Genomic DNA, 12,966 nt, shown 5'->3' with positions numbered 1-12,966 from the left:
GCTTTCCTGCTCCTCACTCACGGTTTTGCCCCCAAGGTGTCAGAAAACCTCGTGCAGCGAGATGGCGACTTCCTGGTTCGAGACTCTCTGTCCAGCCCCGGGAACTTTGTGCTGACCTGTCAGTGGAAGAACCTCGCTCAGCACTTCAAGATCCAGCGGACAGTCCTTCGGCTCAGCGAGGCCTACAGCCGCGTGCAGTACCAGTTTGAGATGGAGAGCTTCGACTCCATCCCCGGCCTGGTGCGCTGCTACGTGGGCAACCGGCGGCCCATCTCCCAGCAGAGCGGAGCCATCATCTTCCAGCCCATCAACAGGACGGTGCCCCTGCGGTGCCTGGAGGAGCGCTACGGCACGCCCCCTGGCCTGGCCCGGGAGGGCAGCCTGGTGGAGGGAAGGCCAGACGTGGCCAAGAGGCTGAGCCTCACCACGGGCAGCGTCCAGGCCCGCGAGCCGAGCTTGCCCAGAGGAAACCTGCTCAGGTGGGTCAGGGCCTCCGGGTGGTGTCGGGACCGCGGAGGGGCCCTCCGGCCGTGTCCGGGCTTGGTGAGGCGGACAAGGAGCTCGCCCTCCTTGGAAAGATACTCATCAGATGGACCAGGAGGAAATGTCATAAACAGTAATTTCCTGAATTCAAAAGTTCACAAGTGAAACACAGGATTCTGAGTAATACAAAGTACAGCTGTGCTACTAGGAAGCTCTAGTAGATGTCAGTCAGCATCTGGCTGTGCCCCCTCCCACCCCCACCCCTGCCTGGACGTGAATGCTGGCCCGCCTCTCACCTGGTGAACCCTGGGCAAGCTGCCTGCCTGCTCTGGGCCTCACTTGCCTCACCTGGGAAGATGGGGCTTGTGAGGGTTAAATGGTTTCAGTGTGCACAGTGCTTAGAACAGCACATAAGTGCTAGGCAAGCGTTAATCATAATGATTATTATTTCTGGAGGGAAGTAGAATGCAAGACTGAGGGCAGTTGCAGGAAGGGAGGGAGAACTTTTTTAAAAAAATTCTCACCCAATAATATGTTTTTTATTGATTTTAGAGAGATAGGAAGGGAGAGAGAAAGGGAGAGAGAGAGGGAGAGAAACATCAGTCGGTTGCCTCCAATACACACCCTGACAGGGATCAAACCCGCAACCTAAGCATGTGCCCTGACCGGGAATTGAACCGGCAACCATTTTAGCGTACGGGACGATGCTCCAACCAACTGAGCCACCCGGGCAGGGCAGGGAGGAAGAACTTTTATCTAAGGTATTTAGGAATTCTCCTTCCCATGGTCATAAGACTAGACTGGAGATCCCTTAAAATGTTCAAGTGCTGGGTCCTCTTCTCTTGTTCCTTCTGGGGATTCTTCAGCTGACAAGCAGGGAGTTAATGCCATGGCAGGGCCAGCGGGTGGTGGTCGACACACACAGGCCCCGCTGAGTCTGGCCCTGGGAGGAGGGCCCCTGGTCTGCCTTCGGAGCCCGGGCTTTAAAATACATTATTTTTTTAAGGTAAGCAATGGAAGAAAGCCTGGGAGAGCCTCCACGTGAACGAGACAGGCCTAGCAGAGCACTCCTCCGCCCGCCCTTGGAGAGCAGAGCTCCGAAGCTCTGTCACCTCTGGGCACAGGCAGCGGGCGCAGAAGTGTCTGGCCGTGGGGGTGGGGTAGGCTCAACGTCAGTAATGACCAGCGTCCTGCCCACCTCCCCTCCCCCCCCCCCCCCCCCCCCCCCCCCCCCCCCCCCGCGCTCCTGCGCGTCCCTGACTCCGGCCGCTGGTTGGCTGGCGGGCCGCCACCTGGGCAAAGGTGTGTGCCCAGCCAGGTTGCATTCCAGCTTGGTGTGTGGCCAGCGGAGTCTGACTGTCCCGGTGATCACTGCTTAAGGATCACTTTTCAGAAGCCATTGCCTTTTGGAATTTGCCCTCTGCCCCTGCCTTATCTCTGAGGGGTTGCTGGAATTTCTCTGTTGCTGGGAATTTGGGGTGGTGGTTTTTTTTAAAAAATCGGTTTTTTTTTTTTTTTCTTTGGTGCTTGAAAAGGTAGGAAAAACGTTGCGATTTCTGTAACGTAAGCTTGTAGGAGGGCCGAGGAAAGGTCATTACAACTTGTATAGTGCTTTCTCTTCCAGCAAAAAGGAGATTCTGTTCCTCGGTGCTGGAGACATTCCCACCTGAATTGGCAAAGGCCTGGAGAACGCTAGCCAGCTGTGTGCAGTGTATCCCACCTTTCCCCTGCGGGCCTGCGCTCTGCGCCTCCCAGCTGCCACCCCCAGCCCGAGGGAGGGGGCTGTGGGTGTGACGGCCTCCGGGCGGGCCTGGGGAGTATTTGGGGGACCTGAGGTTTACACTGAAGTGGAAACTGTGACACTGTTACATAATGGGGGAATGGCAGGTAATTAAGTCGCTCCTCCTTGGTAAGAATGTTAGGCTCTGTAAAAAGTGCACGTTTCAGTTTGTCAGGTTTTCCTGAGAATATTCTGAAACTTTTACCCTGCTCTGATCAACTGATTGGGACGGCCCAGAGGAGGCCTCCTGGCCTGGCTGGCTGGGTGGCGGGGCTGCGGGACGGAGCCCACGGCACAGTCATGTCATAATCGCCCCATCAGCAGTGCTCTCACCCGCAGACATTCCTGGCCTGTTGGGGTATGCGGAGGCTCTCTGGTTCTGAGCAATCGTTCCGCGGCGTTGCTTAAAGGCTCTATGACTTAATGATAGGTTTCTGCCCGGCTTGTCTTTTGCTCCAGAAATAAAGAGAAGAGCGGCAGCCAGCCCGCCTGCCTGGATCACATGCAGGACAGAAGAGCCTTGTCCCTCAAAGCCCACCAATCGGAGAGCTACCTGCCGATTGGTAGGTCACTGGGAATGTCGGGGGCGGGGGGGGGGGAAGCGGGGGGGCGACAGTGTTCCCCTGATTTCCTTCAGGCTGTTTTTCTGCTCCATCTGGTCACCTCCTTTGGGAAGGACATAGGGCTCTGCCTGCAGAGGTTTGTAGGACTAGATCCGGATGCGAATCCCTGAGCTGGGGGCTTCATGTACTAGCTTTTGAGCCTCGTGACAAGGCGAGCGTGGTTATTCCCTTTTCGAGGCTGAGGCAACTGAGGCACAGAGGTTAAGTGCCTTGTCCCGAGGCATCGATCAGGTAAGCGGGTAAGCCAGCATTTGAACTCAGGTTTTCTGATTCCAAGCCCATGCGCGAACGTGGGTCTTCATGACGAGTGCGCCTGCCTAAGTGGTCCACTCCCAGGCCAGAGCGGGTGGGCTGGCCCCGGGGCGCGTGGAGGAGCAACTGCCTAGCAACCCCTCTTCCTCTCCGTTCTCCTTTCACAGCCAGAGGAGTGCGGAGGTGTGGGGTGTGGGGAAACCGAGGAAGCAATTATATCAGTAGCCGTGGGGTTAGCTCTCATTCTTTTTATACCTGACCTTCCTTGGGACCACAAGGTGATTTTCCTAATGCTCCTTAAACTACTTCGATGCGGGTTGTTGCACCGTCTTCCCCCCCCCCCTTCCCAGTGGGTGTCTAGCTCTCCCTTAGAGCAGGCTGGGCCCGCCCTGGTGCTGAGGGAGCAGAGACCTGTGTGCGAGGTGGCTAAAGACGGGTCTCTGAGGGCACGGTTCAATGACTCGCTGCCAGAGTCCATGTGTTTTCCGGCTCTGACCGGCCTAACTTTCTGTGACAGCCCAGCTGCCGGGAGTCCCTGGGGCTTCAGTTCCCCCGGAACTGTGGGGTGGGGCCAACTTTGCCCTCAGAATGTCCTAGACGTCTCTAGACTGGGCATGGGTGGTCGCACTGAGTTACCTTTTGGGGATGAAAACTCATGGCCAAGGGCGTGAATTGAGAGCTGGGGCGCCGTCACTCTTGTTTGTTGTGTGTTCTCCCCACAGCTGAGCTGTTTCTGACCCTGTCTTACCCTCCACAGGCTGTAAGATGCCCCCTCAATCCTCGGGTGTGGACACAAGCCCCTGCCCAAGCTCCCCGGTTTTCAGGACGGGCAGCGAGCCCACGCTGAGCCCGGCGGTGGTTCGGAGGGTCTCCTCGGACGCCAGGGCAGGGGAGGCGCTGAGGGGCTCAGACAGCCAGCTGTGCCCCAAGCCACCCCCCAAGCCCTGCAAGGCGCCCCTCCTCAAGGCTCCCCCGTCTCCATCCCCCTGGCTCCCCTCCGAGGCCAACTACTGTGAACTGAACCCCGCCGCGGCCACAGGCTGTGACCGGGGAGCCAGGCCGCCCTTCTGCGCCCAGGACAGCTACGTGGAGCTGCTGAAGGCCAAGCAGAATGGGGCGCCGGGTCCCCGGAACTCTGGCACCAACTACCTGATTCTTGATGACAGTGACAGGGCCAGGCCCCGGGCGCCACCGGCAGCGGCGCAGATGGGCCAGGGGCAGGATGCCGAGGCCGAGTTTGCGCTGCCCCTCCTGGAGACTGCCTCCTCCTTCAGGCCCAACGACTTCGTGTCGAAGCTCCTTCCGCCGGAGAACAAGCCCCTGGAAACAGCGATGCTGAAGCGAGCCAAGGAGCTGTTCACCAGCAACGACCCCAAGGTCATCGCCCGGCACATGCTGAGCGTGGACTGCAAGGTAGGGGCCCGGGTGGGTGGGGTTTGTTCTGACTGGCGAACATTTGGAAGCGGGCATCTGTCTGCGCCTCACTCCACCTTACCCTTGTAAGTCGGGGGTGGGGAACCTTTTGTCGGCCAAGGGCCATTTGGATATTTATAACATCATTCAAGGGCCATACAAAATCATCAACCTAAAAATTAGTTCTGCTCTGTTTGGCCAAATATTTAATTAACGCACCCCTAATGCCTTGGCAGGGCCAGACCAAATGATTTCTCAGGCTTTATACGGCCCGTGGGCCGGACGTTCCCCACCCCTGCAAAGTTGAAGTGCTTTGTTCATACGGGAAGTCCGAAGATCACACCAGCGTGGGGATTTATTTTAGGGGTGGGAGCCACCGGCCAAGATAACCTTTGCCCAGGCAGGAAGCTCATAAAATTCACCTGGGACAGAGGGATGGCAGGCTGCTGCCCAGCGCCTGCCTCCTTCCCCAACCCCTGCCGGTGTGTGGAGCTGCTACCGCAGCCTCCCGGCTGGGGCTGATTTCCGAATTCTCCCCTGACCTCACGTCTGCCAGAACTGGTAAAGCCAAGTCTGAAGGAAAGAGGATGGAGGTGAAAGTGTAGTTTCTGGAGGAGCAGAGCTTGGTTATTTTTATTTATATATATATATATACGCACATTATATATTTATTGTTACTAAATGGTCTTTGGGCTAATAAACATTTAAAAGTTACCTTGATTTTTTTAAAATAAGTAACACTTGCTCAGTTTAGAAAAATTATAAAAATACAGATTAAGAGAAAAGATTAAAATCACACAGAATCCAGTTTTCTGGGGATCGCCCTGGCTAACATTTACTCTGCAAGCAGAGACACGGGAATAATGGCGCGCAGGTCTGGTCGCTCACCACAAAAGCGGCACCGTCTGCACGTACGGTTCCAAACCCCGAGTCTCCCTCCCACCAGCACTCTGTGCCTGTCCTTCCATGTGACCACACAGGTGTATGTTTACATCGCCCTCATTCCTTAAAGGGAGCGTGTCTTCTAGTCATGGGCGTCCCTTGTTCCGAGGTGGCCCAGGGCAGGCTCACCCTTCAGGGAGAGATTTCTGGAAAGCAGGTGTCTCCGGCCGGCGTGGCCCAGCCTGCTCCGCGGCAGAAGGGACAGGTCCCTGCATCTGAGCAACAGATAAGGCCTTTCTGAGAGCTGCAGCCCTTTCTCGTTTGCAGCTCCGTGAAATCAATTAGCTTCCAAGGTCAGGGCTTATTTAGGAACTGGCTTTTCCAAAATAAATTTCCTTTTATTAAGGCCATAAGTCATGGCAGGAAGTGGTCTCTGAGCACCCCTCCCCCCCACCCCTCCCCCAGGGAGCTCCTAACTGATTGAGGGCTCACGTGGCCGGCAGGCAGCCTCCCTGCCTGGCTGTGCTGGGGTAACAAACGCCTTCCTGAAAACAGGGCTGAGGGGTCACTCAGTGGACCTCATGCCAGGCCTGGGAGGGGTATGTGTGTGGCGTGCATGCATGTGTGTGTGTGCGTGCGTGTGTGTGTGTGTGTGCGTGTGTGTCGTGCCTGCGCGTGTCGGCCCTGAGAGGACAGCCAGGAGGGGGCTGCTCGGGGAGCTTACGTGGTTGGCTGAGTGTCCCTGGGCAGTGCTCACAAATGGTCGGATAATCACCAGGTCAGACTCTCACTTTAAAGCGAGCTAAACCTGTTTGGACAGTAAGAGGATTTAGAGTTCCTGCTCCAGGACGTCACTCGCCCTGAGCCTGGCACGAACCGGCCCAGGTTCTCGGGAAAGCAAGCTCCTCGCAGAAACAGGTCTGGATTCACATAACTGCCTAACTCCCCCGAGGAAATGAACCCTCTTCCTTGTGGCCTCAAGCAGGGCTCGGTGGTAACGTGGGAGGTGAGACGCTGAGCATTGATGCAGGAGGGTCTAGAACCTTCTCCCACTTTGGCGGCCATGAAACTAGACCTTGTGTCTGTTTGCAACAGAAGGGACATGCAGCCACCCTCTTTCTTGTCCCGTTTCTCTCTGCATTTTGTCCTGTGAGTCCCCGTTCCCCCGTCTGCCTTCAGTCACCCCTGGAAGACGGAGCCCCCATGGCCAAGAGGGGAGCAGGAGCCTGCCTGACTCTCCCCAAGGGCGAGGCTGTTTAGTCTTCCTTCCTCCCTCCTGAGTCCACGTCATTTCCTTATCCTCTTCCTGGAACCACTGACCAGGGCTTTGCCAACAAAGCAGCACAATCAGTGACTCTGAGGGAAATAAACACGGGCTGTTACTACCCACCCCAAATGCAGCGGCAGCCAGACAGGGCCACCCCAAAGCTCAGAACGTGCTGGGCAGCACTGAGCCCTGAGAGCTGGTCCCCACCCGTGCACACAGCCCAGGCTGACACCCAGAAAGGCCATCGGGACAGTAGGTGGTCCTGAGCACCTCAAGGCTGCCTGCCCGGCAATGTTGCACCCCACTCCCGGGGTTGGGGTGGGCGTCCACTGAGACATCCCACCCCCAGCCTGCAGATGGGCACTGACCGCCCTGACCTCAGTCACCGGAACCATTCTCCCACCCACTTGTCTTCGCAGTGGCTAGAAGTGAGGGACGGTGGTTAAGAGCGTGGCCTCTGGGGATGAGCTGCCTGAATGTAATCCTGCCTCTTTCCCTCTCCTGATCTTTCTCTCCCCGCCGATAAAAGGAGGAGAATAAAACCAGCTGCCCTCCATGCCAGGCCTGGCCAGGATGAGGCTAAGCAAGTGTTGAGCAGTGTGACGTATTCACACGGATAGAGTGCCTCCCTTGGGCTGGGCCAGGTCACGGCGGGAGAGCGGGAGGGACAGTGATACAGGAATTCAGACCACAATGCAGGTGGGAAGTGCTCTGTACGGGAAGGCACAGGAGCTGTGGGGCCCCTGAGGCAGGGTCCTGAGCATGGGGCAGCGAGGGGGTCAGGTGGATGTCTGAGACGAGTTTTGAAGGCTGAATAGGAGTTGGCCGGATGAAGAATGCAAATAGCGTCTTCCAGGCGGCAGACGACACCCACATGCAGAAACTCCAACGTCAGAAACCGTGGTGGGGAAGACGCGCTCTGTGTGGGCAGTGAAGGTCGCGGGGGGAGGGGGGGTGTGAGAGTCCTGGTAGGTCATCCATGTTTTGAAGTCTCTACTTCGGGGTTGACGCCAGGCTGCTATCTTCAAAGCACTTTGCAGTTCAGTGAGGGCGACAGGCCTGCGAGGACGCAGTGCCCGTCAGTATTCCTCTGATGGTGAGCTGAGCCAGGGCTCTCCCTGCAGCTCAGATGGTCCCTAGGCAGCTGGGAGGAGGGCCAGGCGTGCCCCGCCGGGCTCCCTGGGTCACTGCAGCAGCTCCGGCAGCAGGAGCAGGAGGAGCAGGCAGCGTTCAGAGAACCAGGGGGCTCGGATCTGAAGAGCAGAGGGAGGCTGGGGCACCTCACCATGGGGCTCTGATGGCGTCCTGCCGGGTCCAGCTCATAGTCAGTGCTCGAGACTGCTTGTCCCTCCGTCTGCACTGCCCTGGTGTTTCCCAGGGCACCTGACCCAGGCCCTGCACCATGAGCGCAGGGCCCCTTGTCCCATAGCTCAGCCACAGGGCAAGCGGGTGTAGGCATTTTCTGATCAAATCCCGGGAAGGTGACCAGGGATTTGAAGGTTTACACGGAAGGAAAACAGACCAGAGCCTTCTCTGTCAGAGCAGGGATCGCTCCGGATGCTGGTGCTTCCAGAACAAAACCGAATCCAGGACGGGCCCCTGAATCTCGCTCCACAGAGTGTGTGGATTGGAGGACGCTCCACAGATGTGCTGGGTTTGGAGCCTCCGACAGGGCAGCTGTCTAAATAAGCAAGCGGAGTGTGTGTGACCGCAGGTGGCTGGTGTGCACATCTGGGCTGCCTTGCCATGGTCAAGGTGTAAATCTCTTTCCAGAGACTGAGCCAGAATTCTTCCCCCTCCTACGTGGCCGATTTCAAACAGTTCTTTGGGGGTTTAAGCTCACTTGAGCCTTTGCAAAAAGTCCGTGAGAGAGGTGAACTTAGCGGTTCTGTTAGAGAAGGGGAAACTGAGGCTCGGGGAGCCTGGTACGAATCCTGCATCCTATTCTGGGGCCCACTGCTGGACAGCTGGTTCCCACAGCCTCGTTTCCCAGGGCTGACAGCGGATCCTTGCTCAACCACAGAAGTTAAGGGTCAGGGTTAATAATAACAGCTGAACTTCCAGATGTGTTTTGGAGCCTGTTACGAAGGCATCTGGACTGTTCATGTGCCCAGGATCATTGCGCTGGAGGACAGCTCCACAGAGCGAGGGAGGAAGTGCCCCGCGCACGGGCCCTGTGTCCAGGCGTGGTGAGACCGTTGCTTGGCGGGTTGCGCTGTTCGCATCAGGGTGCCGCTGCATCGCGGTTCCCATTTTAGAGAGGCACCGACTCCATTGCAACCTGTTGAGGTAACATGTAATAACTGCAAGAGGCCAGCTAATACCTGGTTCTGATGAATGTGATTACACACTGGGACTGAGATGGGGGTTGCTGGCTGGGACAAACAAACAAAGATTTTCTTGAAGGAAAAGCCCTCTCGGGGAGGCCTCGGGTTTCAAATCTCTGTACGCTTTTCTAATGGTTTCCAGACGTACGATGCGTTTACGGAGCCCGGAGAGGCGTAATTAGGGGTAATAGCAGCCAGCCTGCCCGTAAGTGAGAACATGAATGGCCAGGCATGCAGAGAGGGCCGCTGGGACGCACTTCCGCTTTCCCACGCAGGGGATCCACTGCAGCCCACGCTGCTGTCCGCAGCCGAGCGTCACAGCGGGACCAGCCTGCCTTACACAAAAGCCGGAGGAACGGCTCTGTGCTCTCGCAGGCCAGAAACACCAAATTTGCAGAACAATTTTGGTTCTTTCCTCCCGGGTTTTATATTCCAGTATGTGTTTTAAAATCCCCCAAATATCACATTTAAAACTGTCCTTTCAGCCGAAACCAGTTTGGCTCAGTGGATAGAGCATCGGCCTGCAGACTGAAGGGTCCCAGGTTCGATTCCGGTCAAGGTCATGTACCTTGGTTGCGGGCACATCCCCAGTGGGGGGTGTGCAGGAGGCAGCTGATCGATGTTTCTCTCTCATCGATGTTTCTAACTCTCTATCCCTCTCTCTTCCTCTCTGTAAAAAATCAATAAAAATATATATATTTTTAAAAACAAAAAAATACTGTCTTTGCAGAGGCTGTTGCTCAAATAGAACTGCAGCAAGTTCAGCACATCCCCCTTGTCCAGCTCAGTGTCTTTCCTTTCACACACTAACCCCCTGTTCGCAGCGAGCCCACTTCCTGATGCCGTGTATTTCAACTGTGTTCTCGACAGGTCGCTAGGATTCTTGAAGTCTCGGAGGAGATGAGGAAGAACATGGGCGTGAGCTCAGGGCTGGAGCTCATTACCTTGCCGTACGGCCACCAGCTGCGTCTGGACATCATCGAAAGGTGAGCAGCGCTGTCCTCTGCATTCCTGGCCCTCTCAGTCCCCCGTCTCTCTTCAGAGCCGGGAGAGGCCCAGCACTGACGCCAGAGCCGCTCCCCTCGGGGGGGGGGGGGGGGGGGGGGGTGTGTGTGGCCCGGGCCAACTTTCCCCAGAAGCTCAGCCAGAGAATTCCTGGAGACGTACAAAGAGACAGCACAGAGGAAGTCAGGGAACAAAGAACACGTTCGTCTGTTCCGGACTGCTTTCGGAATCAAGTGGGAGTTTGTGGGACAGGCTGGGAAGAACAGAGTCTGAACATTTTCTTTGACGGGTGGACAGATGGGGGATCAGAGGTCCGAGGGTGAGGGCACACGGACCCTCTCCCCTCCGGCCCCTGTAGAATCCCTGTCTTCTTCTCATGAAGAGACAGGGCCCTGGCTGTCCCTGTCAACTCACACACACGGACGTCAGATGTTTAGAAATTAGAAAGACGGAAATAGCAAGGCATTTTTTAAAAAATATATTTTATTGATTTTTTACAGAGAGGAAGAGAGAGGGATAGAGAGTTAGAAACATCGAGGAGAGAGAAACATCGATCAGCTGCCTCCTGCACACCCCCCACTGGGGATGTGCCCGCAACCAAGGTACATGCCCTTGACCGGAATCGAACCTGGGACCCTTGAGTCCGCAGGCCGACGCTCTATCCATTGAGCCAAACCAGTCTCGGCGCAAGGCATATTTTTAAGAAAAGAAGCACTTCTAGTATTCGCGTAGAAGTTGGCCTTTCTGACACACAAAAGACAGTTGATTTGGGCAAGACTATCTGGTTAAGTTTTCTGTTTTTTCCAACCCATTTCCCATTGCCACGGCACATGTGTGGGTTGTAATGGTCAGCCAGGCCCTGAGTCCATCAGCCCCTGCCCAGCCTTTTCTGTGATGGCTGACCTGTTCTGGTCTCCGTATGGCAGCCACATGTGGAGGGACAAAACGTTTTGTTCCGCTGTTCAGCGTTTTAAGTGTAAGTAACCACACGTGGCCAGTGGGCAGTGTGGTCCGAGGATGTCCGCCCTAGAAAGGAAGCACCGCCTTCAGGTGCCCCGGGGCTCCACACCACTGCCTTCAGGGGTACCGGCTTCAAAGCAGATGAGATGGCTCCATGCCGCTATTGTTTTGGCTTCACAGCCACAGATGCATCCCACAGAAGACCCCAGAACCCGAATGGGAGGCTTCTGGGAGGCAGGAGACCAGAGACGCTGACTTTGTTCAGGCATCCTTGTTGTCGAATGCCTTTGGGCCAGTGGTTGGCAAACTCATTAGTCAACAGAGCCAAATATCAACAGTACAACAATTGAAATTTCTTTTGAGAGCCAAATTTTAAACTTAAACTTCTTCTAACGCCACTTCTTCAAAATAGACTCGCCCAGGCCGTGGTATTTTGTGGAAGAGCCACACTCAAGGGGCCAAAGAGCCGCATGTGGCTCGCGAGCCGCCGTTTGCCGACCACTGCCATTGGGCAATTGTAGGTCTGACTTCTGAATTTCTTTACTTTCCTGATCAGATTTTTCTAGATTAACCTCTCTCTCCTGGTGTCCTCTTCCCTCCCCAAGTCCAGGGCCTGGCGTCTCGGGTCCACTAACTTCTCCTCTGTTGCTGTCTGGGCTCAGTGGTCACGGCTTCAGCAGAATTGAGCGGTGCCACCAACTTCCCCCTTTCTCCTGTGGCACATTTTTCAGTCTGAAAACTCCCCACGCTCCCGGCCTCCTTTGATCGGTTTCATCAGGTGTGTTGGGCGTGCGGCCCAGGCTGAGGTCGGCAGGCTTGGGGCTTCTCCTTTGGCGATTTTCAGACTTCCACTCTCGTCTACATCCATTTCCTCTTTCTCCCGATGGCCACTTGCCTCTGCTCTCACTTCCTGCTTGTTTCCTGCCCATGGCTAGCCTGTGGGTCTGGGGAGCCGGTTTCTTCATTACAATGTGTTTAAACAAAGGTCAAGGGTATAGTGGCCTTGGAAGGCCAAATTACATCATCTTCCTGCGTTTCAGAATCAAATACGAAACCACCCTTTATTTCTTAATTTACCAATTAGCCCATCCCAGGCCTACTGCGTGGACATACCCTTCGTATAACAGTCAGTGCCCCTGCTGCCAGCCCCTGTGGCCCCTGGAGCAGACGCTCCAGGCGGGTGTCTTTCCCATAGTGGTGCACGCAGGAGGTTTTGGGCAAATGCTGGTTGAATGAATGGATAGAGTTAGCCAATTAACCATTGGTGTAATGCCAGGTCTTAAAGAAGTAGAAAATATGTCTTTTATTAAGGGCTATTAAAACATAGGGGGGGGGGGAAACACTGAATAAAAAATAGACTAAATGCAACATGAAACATTAGTTTACTATTTGTTAAAAGAAACATCTAAGATGTTTGGCTCAATCTTAACTTTTTGAAAATGGTAACAAAACTCTTCAATAAACAACAGATGATAAAAATAGGCTTTAATTCTATGTTAGGATCCATTAATTAAGAAAGACAAGAAACCAGGAAGGAGATAAATAAAGGAAAGAGACAGGCAAAAATGGACCAAGACACAGAGGGAAAGATGTACCCACAGAGATCATCGTAGTAGCAAGTACTGTTTGCTGGGTGCCTGCCAATGCCAGGCACTTGGATTATTTTTATACCCACACACAGTCTCTATTTCTCACAATTGCTCCTGTCCCCATTTTACAGATGAAGAAATCGAGGCATGGAGCAGTCAGATAACACCCTAAGGCCACACTGCGAGTAAGCAGCACACATGCCTACAGGGTGGGCAAAAGGAGGTTTCCAGTTGTTCTGTGGAAAATAATACAATAATTAATAAATGACACAAGCCAAAACTCGGTTTCACGTACTCACAACTGCGTACCTACTTGTGCCCCACCCTGAGTATGTACAAACACAGAGACGGCAGAGCTCGTTACTTACTTTTTACTTATTTTTAT

At 54.9% G+C, this 12,966-nt stretch overlaps 1 protein-coding gene across 7 annotated transcripts in view; it reads left to right on the top strand.

Annotated features, from left to right (window-relative positions):
- Positions 1-12,966, top strand: part of BCAR3 (BCAR3 adaptor protein, NSP family member) — a 113,419-nt gene that overhangs the window by 87,589 nt on the left and 12,864 nt on the right. For 5 of the 7 annotated variants that reach the window (XM_054721384.1, XM_054721389.1, XM_054721385.1 and 2 more), the window contains 4 exons: positions 37-479; positions 2,723-2,826; positions 3,896-4,551; positions 9,898-10,013. In XM_054721384.1, coding sequence (XP_054577359.1) covers positions 37-479; positions 2,723-2,826; positions 3,896-4,551; positions 9,898-10,013 — 1,319 coding nt within the window. Of the gene's footprint in view, positions 1-36; positions 480-2,722; positions 2,827-3,895; positions 4,552-9,897; positions 10,018-12,966 lie in introns of those variants that run through there. The other 2 variants (XM_054721390.1, XM_054721388.1) reach the window with 2 other exon arrangements.

This window comes from Eptesicus fuscus, chromosome 9, assembly GCF_027574615.1.
Source record: "Eptesicus fuscus isolate TK198812 chromosome 9, DD_ASM_mEF_20220401, whole genome shotgun sequence".
Taxonomy (NCBI): Eukaryota; Metazoa; Chordata; class Mammalia; order Chiroptera; family Vespertilionidae; genus Eptesicus; species Eptesicus fuscus.
Note: the sequence above shows the minus strand (reverse complement) of the source record. Positions and strands in the feature narration are given on the sequence as shown.